The sequence below is a fragment of the Leopardus geoffroyi genome, chromosome A2, assembly GCF_018350155.1.
Source record: "Leopardus geoffroyi isolate Oge1 chromosome A2, O.geoffroyi_Oge1_pat1.0, whole genome shotgun sequence".
Classification (NCBI taxonomy): Eukaryota; Metazoa; Chordata; class Mammalia; order Carnivora; family Felidae; genus Leopardus; species Leopardus geoffroyi.
The window spans coordinates 104,492,183-104,510,306 of record NC_059331.1 but is presented as its reverse complement, the minus strand read 5'-3'; the positions used below and the strand labels follow the sequence as shown (position 1 = coordinate 104,510,306).

The 18,124-nt window shown below is 34.5% G+C and overlaps 1 protein-coding gene across 9 annotated transcripts in view; it reads right to left on the bottom strand.

Annotated features, from left to right (window-relative positions):
* PHF14 (PHD finger protein 14) overlaps positions 1 to 18,124 on the bottom strand; it is a 209,819-nt gene that overhangs the window by 161,518 nt on the left and 30,177 nt on the right. For all 9 annotated transcript variants that reach the window (XM_045494924.1, XM_045494920.1, XM_045494926.1 and 6 more), the window contains exons 5-7: positions 10,364 to 10,523; positions 4,825 to 4,936; positions 1,519 to 1,656 (exon numbers count right to left, since the gene is read on the bottom strand). In XM_045494924.1, the coding sequence (XP_045350880.1) occupies positions 1,519 to 1,656; positions 4,825 to 4,936; positions 10,364 to 10,523 (410 nt within the window). The remainder of the gene's footprint in view (positions 1 to 1,518; positions 1,657 to 4,824; positions 4,937 to 10,363; positions 10,524 to 18,124) is intronic.

Sequence of the window (18,124 nt, the reverse complement as noted above, 5' to 3'; positions counted from 1 at the left end):
CAAAATTTATCCAGTACCCTTCGTCAATTAAAGTACAATTCTTAAGAATCAAAGCTGGTACAAAAACACGTATCCAACACATAACTGCTATAGAATTCATTTATTCATAAAATATATCCCTCGGGGCTCCTGGGTGGCTCAGTCAGTTAAGCGTCCGACTTCAGCTCAGGTCATGATCTCACGGTTTGTGAGTTCGAGCCCTGCACCAGGATCTGTGCTGACAACTCAGAGCCTGGAGCTTGCTTTGGATTCTGTGTCTCCCTCTCTCTCTGCCCTTCCCCTGCTTGTGGTCTCTCTCTCTCAAAAATGAATAAACATTAAAAAAATGTAAAAAAATATATACCCCTCAAAATCTGCTCAACAAATTTTCATTACATTATCTTTTTTACTTGTTTCTTGTCTACAAAATAAATGGGAAAAGATAAAGACCCAATATAAATATATATATATTTTTATGTAACACTGAAAATTTATCCAGTAAAAGAAGGAACACAACCAAGGGTTTATAGGTACACCACAGATCCACCATGAACAGATAATAAGAATTACCAAGCAAATACTCAAATACCTATCTAACACAAGAACTTAAATCAACAAAACTTAGTCTCAGGACTCTTTAACAGTCTTCAAAATTATTGAAGACCTCAAAGAGACCTATGTGAGTTATTTTATAGATAGTCCCCATTAGAAATTAAAAAACAAAATTTTAAAACATTTATTCATTTTAAAATAACAATAATCCATTACATGTTAAGATAAATAACACTTTTATTAAAAATACTATAATTTACATATACACAAACTCAGTGAGAAGGGTGGCACTGTTTTACATTTTCAAATCTCTTTAATGTCTAGAGAGCTCACTTTATTAAAGATGGCTGGATTCTCAAAACTATTTCCACATTCACTATGTTATATTGTTATGCATCATATAATCTCTGAAAATCTCCACTATTGCTCATGAGATAATTAAGAGTAAAAAATGTATATACTGTTTTCATGTTATTACAAAGATAGTTTCAACCTTACAAACCTCTTGAAAGAAGATTAAGGAGTCCCCAAAATGTGCTTTGAAAAAACTGTCTAATCTAAAGCTAATAAACCTGGAAGGAAAATTATAAGATTAAAAACACTTGTAAAGAGATAGAAATACAGATACTGAAGAAAGGGTAATGATTTTATTTAAAGAAACAGAGCAAAGTTATCCAAACATAATTTCAGATCCTCCTATAAAAAATGCTGACATATTAATGCTTTAAAACAACTTGGATTATGTTTCATTTTACCTGTCAGATCTCGCTATAAAAAGTTTAACATGTTTTCCAAATGTCTAACTAGCTTTAAGACTGAAAAACTCATATATTGTTTACTCTTGAAAGTTTAGACCAGTGATCTAAGCAAAGACTTTAAAAATACGCTTGTTAATTTCTTCTATCATGCACACCTATTGTAGGACATAATAGAGTTATGAGACATCTTATGAACATATTCACCAACGATGGTTTTAAATAAACCTACCTCTTCTGCTGCTGCCTCTGAAAGCAGACCTTCCTTCTGGGCACAGGTCACATGGAAATAGGCTCTGCACATCCCTGCATCACAGCTAATGCAAACTCCAGTTCTAGCAAAACGAGGGTCTTCACAGAAGCTACATTCCTAAAATGGAATAACAGGAAAACTCTCAGAATAAAAATATCTCTAAAACAAGACTGCATTCTCATACAAAGCGTCCATAAAATACAAATAGTGAATCAATAGCGTATCAATAAAACAATAACTGTGGGCAAGAAAAGAGTTTATATGAAAAAATTCTCTCTAGAATTCTAATGAACCAAAATTCCACTGATACAATAATGATGACACTAATAAAAATAATAATAATAATAATAATAATAATAATAAGGATTTACTATGTGCTAGCCACTATTCTAAACACTTTACATATATTAACATATGTAACCATTTGATCCACTATTCCACACTAACATATGAAAGACGTATTACCTCCATTTTACACATGAGAAAACTGAAGACAGGTTAAGAAATCTGCTCAGAATAACACAAAAAAATAATTGTCAAGTCAGTCTTCAAACCAGAGTAATCTAAAAGTCATTGTTCTTAACCATGAAGCTATAATGACTTGAACAACATAATACTGCTTGGAAAATGAAGGAAAATAAGTAAGAAGCCAGAGAAATTCGCCAAAAAAAATCTAGGTACTGGAACCAAAGAAATCATTTTTAAAATATCTTTAAGAGAATTAAAAAGTAATCTTATGTAAACAATCTGATGAAATTGGTTGTGATACACAATGTAGCCAACTAGTTAAATCCTTTCTGAATACAAAGGGAAGAACTGTAAAACTGAAAGTTTCAACAAATGAAATTACCCCCAATCCTCCCCAAATTTATTTTTTTATCCTTTTCACTATCAATACCACAGAGAGAGAAAAAGAAATCTAGTCTTAAAATATAAACTACTCTAAGGATAGGAATCTTCGTTAAAAAAAAAAAACCTGCTAAACTGTGACAGATTGCCAGTAGACACTTAAAGAAGAACTGTTTAGTAAATATATTCTAAGTAAATTAAATATAACGGAAACATATACAGAGGAAAATTAAAAAGTTTCAGTAGACACTAAAAATATCATTTTAATACTGTAAGAGTAAGTAACTACCTAGGAGGTAGACAACACCCAACTGATGCATCAGCAATGAATGAAAACAGCAAGAATAGGAATCTGGGTATAGATGTGAAAATATACCCAAATCCTGACACTCTACTGCTTGGTTAAGGCTTTTTTTTTTTTTTTCTAGTAACAGTAGGAGGCATATGGTAGGATGTATCAGCAAATAGTAATGTAAACATGAGACCAAAAAAGAGACAAAGAATGAGACAGAAGGAGAGAAGATGGAAGAGAGAGAAATGGAGAAATTAAATTATTTCAATAATGTCAACAGCACAAACAGAACCAAAATGCTTAAGAAGTTCCCAAACTAATTTAATGTAATACGATGAAGTTGAAGGGATTTCAGAGTGAATACAAGAAAAAATTTCCTGACAAGAAGTCTTATAAAGACTACAGAACAATCTAACAAAGAAATGGGAATCTTCTTCAATTGCCTGAATCATTTAAAATGCTAGGAGAACTATGCTAAGCAACTGAGAACACAGGGGAGAAAGTAACCAGAATTAGGAAATGGATAGATAATGTGGTCTAGAAGAACTGTCCCAGTTATAATTCACATCACTGACTGTACCAATAAGCTAGAGAATACATAATTTTTTTACTCTACTTTCTAATCATACTTCAAAACAAAAGAAGGTGATAATGAAAAATCAGCTGACGGTTATATATTTAATGATTCTCTTTTTCAGTTCAGAGGTCATTGCTGGTTTCAGTTGTATGAAGTAATATCTGGTTGTTTTTTTTCATTGCTTCTAGATTTGTAATTATGATAATAATGTGTGCCTAATCAAAATACTTAAGCCAGTCCCTTCTAGGCTCTGTGCTCGTGAATTATGAAGCTGATCTCAAAAAGCAGTAACTTTCACTTCCAATAATGGTGGACTAGGTAATACTAGGTAGGTATTAATCCTGCTAGAAACTAGAAAATGTGAACAAATTATTTTTTTTTTAACTATAGCTTAAGGCATTAGAAAGATAACAAGATAGTACAGAATTACCTGAGGACCAGGAAAGTAAGTTCAGTGTTTGGGCCTGCTTTTCTCCCTGGGGTCTTTAACTAATTCTGGAGAAAAAAGCTGCAGACAGTTCAATAGAAATTACCCAAACTAAAGCACAAGAGTACTGGAGTGAGGCTGGAGGGTGAGGGATGGGGGCTGTGGTTAGAGCCTGAGGAGAATATTCTACATATAGCAGCAGAAGCTGTCAAATTTTTGAATTTTCACCATCAGAATTTTCCAAAAACCTTTAAGTTTCCCACCCACCTTAATGTATTACTGACACTATCACAGTCTGCCTTCCCAATTTCCCAAGGGACAGTAATGGAAGAGAATGTATCAGTGCCTAATTGGTTCTAGTATTCCAGGGATGTCTATAATAATTATATACCTAAGTTTAAATTAACAAGTGTATTTTTTGTTTGTTGTTTTTATTTTTTGAGAGACAGAGAGAGACAGAGTGTGAGTAGGGGAGGGGCAGAGAGAGAGAGAGGGAGACACAGAATCCGAAGCTCCAGGCTCTGAACTGTCAGCACAGAGCCTGACTCAGAGCTCGAACTCACAGAAGGTGAGATCATGACCTGAGCCAAAGCCAGATGCTTGACCGACTGAGCCACCCAGGTGCCCCAGTAAGTGTATTTTTATCACTTATAATCCTAAAGCTCAATCAATAAAAACCAATTTATAAATTATTGAGGCTGAGAATGATTTGCAAGGCAGGCTATGCAGTCATTTAAAAAAAAAAAAAGTCCTTGAAACCTGAGTAAAATAATAGGTGTCCCTTTTCCTCTTTTCATAATTTTGGTAAATTTCACTTCAAAAATAAAGTCAGAAATTAGGTTTGTATTTGATCTTACTGATCTGAGAACTCATGTGTACTAGGGGGTATACTAAATACCACAAAAATAGAAGTAGTATCAATTATCATTTTACCCCATAGGTAACTCTAAGAATACATGGAAGAATTTATAAATTACTGGCTTTCTGGGAAAATTACTAACAATAATAAATGATTTAGTGCTAAATGTTCTACAAATAGTATCATTACTAATAAGCATTTCTGTAGTGAACAACGGTATCAGTAAAAAGTCATATAAACAAATTTTTCTCTTTTAGACAATCAAAAACACTTTGCCTCACCTTGGCACCATATTTGGAATAGTTCATTTCTGTCAGTGTTACTGGTCGTAATTTGTCAATATCTCCAAAGGCTACTCCAGGAACATACAGGGCACAGACAATATGAACCCATCTATAAGGAGAGAAAAATATGATTTTGCTATCAAACTTTCATAAAATGCCCACAAGGAAAATAAACATAAAACACGTGTGTGCCATCACAAGTAACTACTGAAAGAATTCTATGGTCAGACCTTCACAATCTCCCACAACTGAAGAATATGGAACAAGCACAACTCAATAAGCACTACTTTTCTAGCAGCTTAGCCCAAGCTAAGAATTAACAACTATAATTGCCTTTCACTTAAATTCACTGCACTTTGCACTTACCTGTTATTCTTAAATATTTGCACAAAACCACTACACAAATGAAACGTCATTTTCTTACTCATGGGAAGATTCACATTCATTATTTTAAGCTCTCTGAGAAGGATCCTAATTTAAGAACTGTGAAGTAATTCTGTAGTAAGTAAGTAAAATTGCTCTTTCTTGTTACTTTTTTCTAAAAGCTGTTGGAGAGACCATCAGGACAATTCAAAATTTGGGTGGGGGGGACACCTGGGTGACTCAGTCAGTTAAGAGTCCGACTTGATTCTGACTCAGGTCATGATCTCATGGTTGTTGAGTTCAAACCCCACATCAGACTCTGTGCTGGCAGCAGGGAGCCTGCTTGGGATCCTTTCTTTCCCTTCCTGTCTGCCTCTCCCCTGCTCATGCATGCTCTCTCTCTCTCAAAATAAATAAACTTTAAAAAAAAAAATAAAACAATTTTTGGTGGTCATCCTTTCTTTCTTCCCAGGTTAAAACTGATTGCTAGAAGACTGTAGAGAACAGTTATATAATATAAGAAGTCCTATCTCATTCAACTAATCTGTTCACCATTCAAACTTTGTACTTAAACTTACATGTCCCACATACATTTTTTTTAAGTCTGAATGATGCTGCAACACTAAACAAAGAATGCTCAAAGTTTTAGTACATGAAAAAGTTGCAGTACACAGAATGGGGAGTTGATTCTAATTCTTTTTTAAAAGCTGCACTAAAAATGCATTTAGGAACCCTTTGTTTACTTACAACCACACAATATATGGGATCAATGGTTTTAAAATTTTAAACAGATCTCTATCACTTCTTTAAGAAAGTGGATAAAAATGAGATGGCAAATCTGTCTTCACCTTGTGACTATATTAACAATAAATTCTGTTTTATCACAGTTTGAGAGGCTATCATTGCCACATGGCTGTGTTTTGTGACACACTGTAAGTTTTAAAAGAAGATGACTAAGAATCATTTTATAGAGGTCCTGGGGAAAATAGTTACGAATCTTTAAAAATTATCTTTTTTATTGAGAAGAAATTCCAAGATTTTGAGATTTTCTTGATAGACTGTTTTAATTCAACCTCCCAAATGCATCCCGCGGAGTTCAATATAAAGATACACATCTTCAACAAGCAGCTGCTTTCTCAATTTAATTTGCACAGTTTTTTCATGCTCCACTGGAGTATTAAATGCCACTGTACTCTGCAGGAGTTTATCTTTGATAAACCCAACAGCTGGCTGCTTGCTTCCTACTGACCTTCTGAAAATGTTTTAGTACAAGCCATGCAAGTACTACAGATTTAAACTGCCATTTCAGTGTGATTGGCACACAAGTGTATCATTTCCCCAAATCACTCATGTGAGGATGCCAACTTGGGTCTTTATTAAAACACCTATCAAACAGCTGAGACAATTTCCATCCTTTGTAATACCTGTTGTAAATATTTTTTTGTTCATTTGTTTAACTGCACAAACTTTAGAACTCTATAATTAATACAAATTGAAAAATCAAAACGAATAGTCTTCTTTGCTAATTTAACATCCATTTTGCTTGGAGCTATGATGACAGATGTTGATTGGGGAAAGGAATACAAAACAAGCACCACATAAAGCCACGAAAAAACAGAGTCAAAATTGTCATAGCATAGAAACTATTAATAAATTCTTTTAAATTCACATATTTTAATAAAGAAAACTAACCAGATACTTATCAAAGGCTCAATCAGAATGGGAACAATTTTATTTTTAAAATATCTGATTTTTGAGACAGCGCAAGTGGGGGAGGGGCAGAGGGACAGAGGATTCAAAGTGCTGCTGACAGCAGTGAGCCTGATATAGGGCTCACACTCAGGAATCTGACTGTGAGATCATGACCCGAGCCAAAGTCAGACACACTCAACCGACTGAGCCACCCACGCACCCCAGAATGGGAACTATTTTAATCAATCAAATTTGATTTTGAAACATGTGTTTGTAGTGCTTTTACAATATGTAAAATAAATCCACTTTCATTGTCATTTTCATTCCATTTATTCACTCATTAATCAATTACTAAGTCACTGCTAGAAACAGAGCACCACAGAGGCAGTTTAGAAGTTACAATTATGTAATGTGAAGTGCTTTCAGCATAGTGTTGTGCATGCTATCTCTAAGTTATTAGAGTCTATTATTTCCCATAATCAGACCACTTAGAGTAAAATACTCTTCCTAAGGAATGGAATAAAAATTTAATGACAAAAATGTACTCATGGTTTTCTTACATTAGATCACATCATTTCCCATGTAGAACTTGCAGCTCCCATCAGAAACAAAGGGTGAAAAAAAGCCCATGTGATAGAAGTCAATTTCAAAACTTCTTTCATTCTTTCCATATATTTTTCTTTCTTTCCTCCCATCTTCCATTTGAAACTAGAATACTATATGGCTTCGATCAAATCTTCTTGGCTATTTTTTTGCCTTGAATCAAAGCATATCAAGCTTCAACAGTATCCATCAAACTGTATCAAGACCTATAATTTCCACCATAGCCTACAGGTAAGTGTGGGTATCAATGCAAATAAAATGTTCAAATACTATAATGGAACTTTTGCCAGGCCATACCATCAAGGTAGTGTCTACATAGGTAAGACCCATGCAGTCAGTGCAAATATTTCTCAATAAATCTAATTAAAGAGGCCTATCTTTTCTCCATACAGAAAAAAACTTTACAAGCTATTTTGTGGATTATAATAGCATGAAGAGACAGGTACTTTATAGTTTTCCAATAGAACTTTCAAATTATGAACAAGAAAAGAGGTAAAACAAATTCTCTTCCCTAAAAGCAAACTGTTTTCCAAAGTTGCCCTACTTATTCACCACAGTTTATCACCAAAAATTTCAACTCTTGGAACGAAATAGTTACCACAAGGAATTTATGCAGCTGGTACTCTATGATTACCTTAAGAAAGTAGAACAATATTGGTAGTAATAAAGCACAGCAGTGGAAGCAGGAGTAGAAATAAGGAGGCATTTATTAACCACTTATGTTCCAGAAACTGTACTGTTTATAGGAATCACCTCATTTAATTCTCTCAAAAGGGCTAAGGAAATGGAGGTTTAAAAAGGCTTTATCACATGTCTATAATCACAGTTAGTAAGGAAAGACCAGAATCCAAATATAGGCAGTCCAACTTGAAAGCACATACTTCTAATGCTGTAAACTCCCTAATTCTGGTCTAAGTCAGTGCAAATGTGAAATAATGCCCATGTCAATGATACAGACTAAAGATTTTATCTTCTTGGATGGGCAATAAGGAAGAAGAGGTAAGATTTTTAGCCATTTTTCCCAGACATCAACACCCAGGGTTCTTCAAGATTCCATGGTAGATTCTACGTTGTCCCAACAATCTTATACGGCAATATTTCTCACGGGCTTCCACTAACTCAGTTTGAAAAATAAGAAAACTATTTTTTACTTTACTAAAGTAATATGTATTAAATTTTAAAGGCTATCCTTTATTTTGGGATAAAATGTATATCCTATCCTTTTCAACATTAAAATATGGCAAACCATTGTGAAAATCTGTATAGGTTATCTTGTTCCCATCCGAATATTAAACATGTTTTTAAAAAATATTGAAATAATATTATATCACAAAATAAAAAACAATATATTTTAGTACTCCTCTTATATTGGGGAAGGGGGGATAGGCAGTGATCCATAAAATAAAATTTTAATCATCTATTCCAGATGGTAGTCTCTTGGGCAAAAACCAAAATCATGGGAAATGTCAACACTATTATGACAACAATCTCTCAAATTTAATAATAAAGATGAGTGTGAACATAGTGAAAAGAACATAGGTCTTTGTGCTAGTTATCAATTTACTGCCTCTCACCTCCAAGTCCACCTGTAAATATCTGCTAAATATGAAACAATGGACAAAATCCCTTTAGCATTTCTCCTTCACAGTGAGCATGATATTCTTCACCTGTAAATATCTGCTAAATATGAAACAATGTACAAAATCCCTTTAGCATTTCTCCTTCACAGTTAGCATGATATTAAGCTGTCTTAGGAGAAGTTGTAGACAGCACTGCAGGAGTAAGTTATTTCTCACCAGGGATGAAGAAGGACATCTGCCAGTGCTCTGCCTCAGCCACATACACCTACTCTCTGTGACCTCACAGGCCAAGACTGGAGACAATTTTTCTGTGGCTCTTTAACACAGACACCACACACTACAGACATCCCACCATTGCCCCAGCTCCCTCTGCAACGTGTGCCTAGACACCCACTTGCCAAGAACTAAAGACCAGTTCTGGCCCAAGCAAACCAGCAAACATCTCTGCCCTCTAGTAGGTTGCAACTACACCTTCTCCAACAAAGTCTGAACCCCAGTCTGTGGTGGGGTCTTCCAAGTCGGTCATTCCCTGGTTACTCTCCCTCGGCCTTAGGATATCCTTTAGAGTTCTTTTATATTATATTTACTTTTCTTTTTAATTTTTAAAAATGTTTTTATTTATTTTTGAAAGAGAGAGACAGAGTGAGAGCAGGGGAGGGACAGAGAGAGACGGAGACACAGAATCCGAAGCAGGCTCCAGGCTCTGAGCTGTCAGCACAGACAGAGCCCGATGCAGGGCTCGAACTCACGAACCATGAGATACTGAACTGAGCTGAAGTCAGACACAACCAACTGAGCCACCCAGGCACCTCTATCATAGTTACTCTTTATCATAGCTTAATAATTCTGTAAATTAAACTTTTCCTTTTAAAATCACTTTATGGGTTCTGTCTCCTAATATACTCATTAAGTCAGATAGATCTGGGTTCAAAGTTGACTGTTCATCAGCCTGTGGCCTTGATCAAATTAAAATTACTTAATTATCTGAGCCTCCGGTACTATACCTATAATATGGAAAACTTTAGCCCCTGTCTCATCATAGAGTCATTACTGGGATTAAATACAACTATGTGCATAAAAGCAAATACAGATAATCAATAAATGGCCTTTTCTCTTCCTTCCCCTGATGTGTAGCCTACTGCCCATTTACTCTATGCCAAAATATATATATATATATATATATATATATATATATATATAGACACAATCAACTCTAAGTGTGTAACTGAAAAAATTATAAATAGAAGAAGACACATTACAAAGCAGACACATTAACCCATCAGAATTATGACAACAACCTTCCAGCATCTGTCTCCTTGAAAATTCCATCCTGATTGGGACATAGTTCACAGCTAGGGGAAACACCACATTTACAAGCATCACAAAACCAAGGTTCAGTGGAGTTTTCAGAAGCTGAACTCATAATTGAGTCACTCTCTCCGTCAACTCCATAGCAACCTAAAAAAAAAAAAAAAAAGTATGATTAAATAATTTATAAAATCACAAAACAAAAAGTGGAAAAAATTCTGAAAAACTAATGGTTTATAAAAATGATATTAAAGTCAAAACACATAAGTGAAATTTTATAAAAATACTTTTCACCTACCATAGTATGCACAATGAAACAACCTTTTGAAAGAGTTTTAGATCTACTGAAAAAGCGTTACAGAAGTAGAAAAATATACAGTTCTTTAAAAAAAAATTTAATTTACAAAATTACATAAAAATAGAAGTTTTCATTAAAAAGAAATCAGATTACATCTAGGAACTATTGATTAACAAATATTTATTGTGCTCCCTTTGTAATGGATACGACCATGTTCATGTGAAACAAACATACAATCAAAGAAGCCTCTAATGTAACTTTGGAGATGGCAGTTAAAACAAAAACCCATATAACCATAAATACAAAGTTAAGTATTAATAAAAGGAAAATAAGACAGAAACCCACACAGACATAAATTAAGGCTATAGAACAATTTGAATAGCTCGGACTAGAGTCAGACAAGCTGGGTTCCATTCACAGCTGAGCCAACTTCTAGCTCTAGAAGATAGGTGATCTTTTTTAAGCACTTACAATTCTATCTTCTGTAAAAATTTATTCATAACTCAAATTAATGAAAACAAGAAATTACTCTTGTTCTGTTTAACTTAATAATCTGAGAGAAGTTAAATTATTTAAGCAGAAAATGTGATAAAAATTTTTAAAGATCCTCATAAACATACCAAACAAACAAGATTAGTTAACATAGGTCTCTACATTTTATATTAGGTCATGTTATACTTCAACTATCTTTCAATTATTGAAAGCAAAAAGTTTCTTTATCAATGCAAATATACATGCCTGCAATTATGAATTATATTTAAAGTTACTATGTGGGGTACTTGCTTCAGCAGCACATATACTAAAGTTACTATGTGGGCTTCTAGATCTGACTAAACTTTTTATAAAATCAAAAAGATCACTCTTAATATTGAACTTAAAAAGAGTAGATTAGAGGGGCATCTGGGTGGCTCAGTCAGTTAACATCCAACTTCAGCTCAGGTCATGATCTCACGGTTTGTGAATTCGAGCCCTATATCAGACTCTCTGCTGTCAGCACAGGTCCCACTTCAGATCCTCTATCTCTGCCCCACAAGTGGGGAAGGGGCAGAACAAAAAAACATTAAAATAATGTTTAAAAAAATAAGCAGTAAAATAAACATTAAGAACAAAAATAGTAGATGTCAAACCTGTAAGCCAACAGGAAATTCAGGCACAACACCACTGTTAACATTTTGGTTAAGATTAGGTTCTCATTAAAATTCCTAAAACTCAATTTTATCAATGAACTCTGTGTTGATCAGGCTGTTATTGCCTGACAAACCAACCAAACTCACTAGAAAGTGATGTCACGGGGCGCCTGGGTGGCTCAGTTGGTTAAGTTGTCTGACTTTGGCTCAGGTCATGATCTCACAGTTCATGAGTTCAAGCCCCGCATCAGGCTCTGTGCTGACAGCTCAGAGCCTGGAGCTGGCTTCAGATTCTATATCTCCCTCTCTCTCTCTGCCCCTCCCCTGCTTGCGCTGTCTCTCTCTCTCTCTTTCAAAAATAAGTAAACGTGAAAGAAAAAGAAAGAAAGAAAGAAAGAAAGAAAGAAAGAAAGACAGAGAGAGAAAGAGAGAGAGAAAGAAAGGAAGAAAGAGATGTCACATCCATTGTCATGAATAATTCTTTCTCAGTATAAAAATACCAAGAAGATGTATTGGCATGAACAGAGTACTGATAAATATGGAATCCAATGAAGGGCAACTGAAAAGTTAAGAGATAATTTCACCCAGACTATAAAATCCATTCAACCTCGGGGCGCCTGGGTGGCGCAGTCGGTTAAGCGTCCGACTTCAGCCAGGTCACGATCTCGCGGTCCGGGAGTTCGAGCCCCGCGTCGGGCTCTGGGGCTGATGGCTCAGAGCCTGGAACCTGTTTCCGATTCTGTGTCTCCCTCTCTCTCCGCCCCTCCCCCGTTCATGCTCTGTCTCTCTCTGTCCCAAAAATAAATAAACGTTGAAAAAAAAATTAAAAAAAAAAAAAAAAAATCCATTCAACCTCTTGATGATTTATAATAAAGAGCACTGGTGACTACAATAGTCATGACTCCTAAATAGTTTTCTTTTCCCTAAATGATGCTTGACACAACACTTCATGTTATCTAATTTCTCTTCTTCTAGAAAGAAAGACACTATGCTTATGATAAAATATCCTTAAGGGGCGCCTGGGTGGCGCAGTCGGTTAAGCGTCCGACTTCAACCAGGTCACGATCTCGCGGTCCCTGAGTTCGAGCCCCGCGTCAGGCTCTGGGCTGATGGCTCAGAGCCTGGAGCCTGTTTCCGATTCTGTGTCTCCCTCTTTCTCTGCCCCTCCCCCGTTCATGCTCTGTCTCTCTCTGTCCCAAAAATAAATAAACGTTAAAAAAAAAAAATTAAAAAAAAAAAAATATCCTTAAGAGAAAAAAAAAAAATAATGCACAAATGGTAATAAATTACAACTTCATTCTAGGCCTGATGTATGCCCTGGTCATCTTTAAGCTTGGGTATTTCTCCAATCTCCTAAGACACATTTATTACTCTTCTAGATAGGTTGCTTCTACACACAGATAGCCAAATTATCAACCACTCAAAGATCTCTAGCCAGGTTTATTCTAAGAAGGTAGTCTAAGTGCCAAATTTTAAGGGGCATCCAAAGTGACCTCCAATAAACTAAAAAAACAAAAAACAAACAAAAACAAAAACATACACACAACAAAACAAAACCACTATGAGAAGCATATATACGCAATGATCGTCTGTCAAAAGACTCAAGACAGCACACAGGTAAGTTTATATGCATGCAGTGTAAGATGTGATTATCTGACCTGGTTACACACTAAATAGACAATAGGAGCCTAAACTAGAGAGTATCTTCTCACAAATACCAAAGATAGCCAATTAAAATAAATAAATAACTATATAAATACTGAATTAAATCACCCAGAAAGAACTATATACAAGTAGAAAATAATTTCATCTACTCCTGAAACCAATACTGCACTGTATTTAATATTTAAATTTTAAAAAGGAAAAAATATGGATATAAAAAGAAAATAATTTACTAGATGTCATTAATTTACTAGATGTCATTAATAAGTCAACAGTCATATGTAAGTATTTTACACAATGCTAAAAACTGAATATAGATTATAATTAAGATAGGCTGGTAGGCAGAAAACTAAAAAGTTGGTTTACAACTATGACTTATATAAGCTGCCTCAAGCAGATGCCATAATTGTCACCTTTATGCTATTCAAAGGCATAAAGGCAGAACCTTATGGTTCCTTAACCATAAGGTTAATCATGTTAACCAGGAACCTTAACATGATCTGAAAATTGTGCAAAAGAATGCCAAAGAAAAGATTTCTAAGGACCCAGACTACAGTACATAAGATTAGCCAAGAAATAAAAACTCATTAATTTAATATCATTAAATTGTGGTTGGTAATAATCATCTTCACTTCTGTTTAGATATACATTTTTTAGATGGCAAACCCTAAAATGAAAAGGAAATATAATTTTCTTCTTGAGAGCAGTTATTATTGACTGTCACCAATAAAATAAAATTTTTCAATAAAGGCAATAGTAAACAAAACATTGTATTCAAAGCAAACTCAAAAACAAAATAAAAAATAATCTGCTTTTTCAAAGGGTTATACAATACTACAAGGAAAAAATCTATTTTCTTTATAAAATAATGTTCCTTGGAAGTAAATTCTTTCATCTGTATTCACACAAAGTAGGCAATTACCAAAATAACAAAGCCCCCAAGGGGCTATCTATTTTATTCATTTCATTCACCAAAATCAAGGTAAATCACAGAAAATTTCTGCGATTAGAATACAGAAAATTTCAATTCTATTTTTTAAAGAATATTCTACACACATAACAAAAATTTGCACAGAGATTAAGCCACCTACTTACTAACAACCTCAAGAATGATTTTTGAAGGACTCTCCTTGGCAATTCCTGTTCCATAACCTAGAAGATTGGTACTATGTAAGTTCAAACATCAACCAGCAGGTGCGTATTTCTTCTTCAGCTTCAATAAGATGATTCACAGTATGTTGTGAGATTTATAGAGTTCTTCACCTTTTCCAGTATTTCTCTGCCATGCCTATTGGGTTTACTGACCAAAGTTATAACATGTTATGTCCACTCTAATCCATTTTAATTAATGACTAAATCCATTTTTTAGAAGTTTATTTATTTTGGGGGGGGGGGGGGGGTAGGGGGAACGCATGTAGGTGTGCGCACACAAACAGGGCAGGGGCAGAGAGAAAATCCCAAGGCAGGGCTTCAATCTCAGGAACCATGAGATCATGACCTGAGCCACAGAAATCAAGAGTCAGATACTTAACTAAGCCACCCAGGTGCCCCAATGACTAAACACATTTTAAGATCTTTTTCTTTCTTCTATACAAAACAGAATAGAAACTACCATAAAACATGTAATTCTACCTATGTAATTCTACCTATGTAATTCTGAGTAGAAGATGCAAAAGTGCAGAGAATTTTTTTCATTTGGGTAAACACTTAAAATTAATAGACATATAAAACCTATTTCATATAGTTTTTTCATGTTTTCAAATGTTTGGACATTCAGAATTTGAAAACATGTTTCTACAGCCATCTAATTAGGATCAAACTCTGAGCAACACATGAAACCTACACAAATTGTATTTAAGGAAAACTAATATAAATGTGTCTACAATTGTTCTGATTTATACAAGGGTATGGATAATCCAGTGGATTTTTTTTCCATTCAACTTTTCCCAGGGGAGCAGAAGACCTGCAGTCTTCCAACTTCCAACTATGTAACTTTGGACAAACCACATCTCTGAGACTGAGTTAAACTGATCTGCAATACGTATTCAATAATATCTTTCCTAATTATCTCTCAGTATGGAAAGAAAAAAAATAGGAACCCAAAAGTTGTCATTTAAAATTTTAAAACATTTTTTCCGTTCTTAACATCCTAAGACCTCAGATTTTTATTAAAAGAAAAAAAAAAAAACTTTAAGTAATACTATTATTTGAGAAAAGATGTGTGATACCTATGACAAAACATAAAAGAACCAAAGTTCTTGCTGACTTATAAAGTTCAAGTGGTTATAACTTGAACATACTTTACCACCCAATAAACATTCACAAGGATATATTTTTGCATATACTAAGAAATACAAATGGTCTAGGGCTAGTTAAAAGACAACAGACTGAAAATGAACAGGGGGAAAACATCTTTTAGTAGACCGTATCTCATTTAATGCATCAGCTAAGCCTAAGGTAACTGCTGCCAAGTGCATTACCTAATGCTCTATCACATACTATATGACACATATGTGACAGTTTTCTTCACACACAGTACAATCAGTGTATCAGGATAACTGACATTACACTCAGGGGTACCCTACTATTACAAGTCAGTTATAAGATCTTGTCACAAAAGTGTTTATACTAAATGACAAGTTGGAACTCTTCGATTTCAAAGAGAAAAGAGTTTCATCTATATTTGGATGAAGAGAGTACTCTGAAAAGTAATCAGACAGTTATACATTTTATAAGCAATATTTCAAGTACTGTCTTATCGCAAAATCTCGACTTAAACACTTCTCTTAATTATGCTTAAGAATAAGTGTATTAAAAAAAAGACGAAAAATAAAAAGAGGAAAAATTAGAAGAAAAGGTAAAGGAACTATACCAAAACACTAACCTATGGTTGTCTGGATATTAGGACTATTAGAAATGTTTTTTCTCTCTGTTCTACATTTTATTTACTATCTGTGTATTATACCAGGATGGACAGTTTTCTCAAAAATGAAACATTCAGGAAATTTCTGTTTAAACCATGAGATGTTTAAGAAAAAAAAATCCATGGCTGAATTATAATATAGAAGTTTGTCACTTAGGCACCTGAATTTAAAACAAACAAAAAACCCAGCAACACTAGCTTTCCATTATACTTCAGAAAATTTCCCTTTCTCTGGATTAATTTTATATAAAAATTCATTCTGGAACTTAAAAAGTAGTACAGAGAGATTTATAGCTATAACTGTATAAAAATGAACATTCTAACATTGAAAAATACCACAAAGTTAACAAGCACAGGAAAGGGTGGAAAAAATATTTACAAGAATCAAAAATATTAGCAACACATACAGGACAAAGGATTAACATTAAAACAAATTCCAGTAAATCAATGAGAAAAAGACAAGTAGAACCTATTAAGAAATGACAAAGGAAATATACAGCAAGTAAGAGAAAATAAAATGCAAATGACAAGATACCAAACCTCACTCATAATAAGGTGAGCACATATTTTAATAAAATGAGAGTCTCCAAAAGATTAAAATAAAATTTACTAATATGCAGTGTTATCAAGTCGTTTGTACACTATTGTTAAGAATATAAATAAGTACAGTTTTTGAAGATCATTCTGGCAATTCTTTTTAAAAGTTAAAACAGGGGCACGTGGGTGGCGCAGTCGGTTAAGCGTCCGACTTCAGCCAGGTCACGATCTCGCGGTCCGTGAGTTCGAGCCCCGCGTCAGGCTCTGGGCTGATGGCTCAGAGCCTGGAGCCTGTTTCCGATTCTGTGTCTCCCTCTCTCTCTGCCCCTCCCCCGTTCATGTTCTGTCTCTCTCTGTCCCAAAAATAAATAAACGCTGAAAAAAAAAAAAATTAAAAAAAAAAAAAGTTAAAACATACTTATCATTTTTGTTTGTTTACATTTATTTATTTTTCAGAGACAGAGACAGAGCACAAGTGGGGGAGAGGTAGAGAGAGAAGGAGACACAGAATCCAAAGCAGGCTCCAGGCTCTGAGCTCTCAGCACAGAGCCCAACGCGGGGCTTGAACTCACAAACCACGAGATCATGACCTGAGCCGAAGTCGGATGCTTAACTGACTGAGCCACCCAGGAGACCCAAAACATACTTATCTTTTGATTCAACAATTTCACTTCTAGGAATCTATCCCACAGAAATTATTACATGAATATGTATGACACATACTTGTTAGTACTAAATATAAGTAAAAAACTAGACACAAAAAGAAAAATAAAGACATCGTTGAACAGTTCTATAACTAACTACGTACATTAAAAAGAATAATGTATCCATATGTACTCACATGAAAAGAATCTCAATATTAACAGATTAACAAATAAGTGAAATAAGACAAGTCACAGGGGAAAAAAAAGTCCACGGTATTTGTACCATTTATTTAGATAGAGACAGAGCCAAGCAAATGCATAAGTGATATGTGTATTCACATATATACACTGGAGCCTGAGTGAAGGGACTCCCACTGGTCAAATCTGGACAATTTAGCCATCTGAAAGAACAATCTGGTAATAGATGATGAGAACATAGTAATACTGAAAAGGAAAAATGGGAGAAGAAATTCTCTACAAAACAAATGCTGCCTAATAAACGCAGAGGAATGACAAAATTAAAAACCCCATCTTGCAGCTACATACATAATAAATGATTC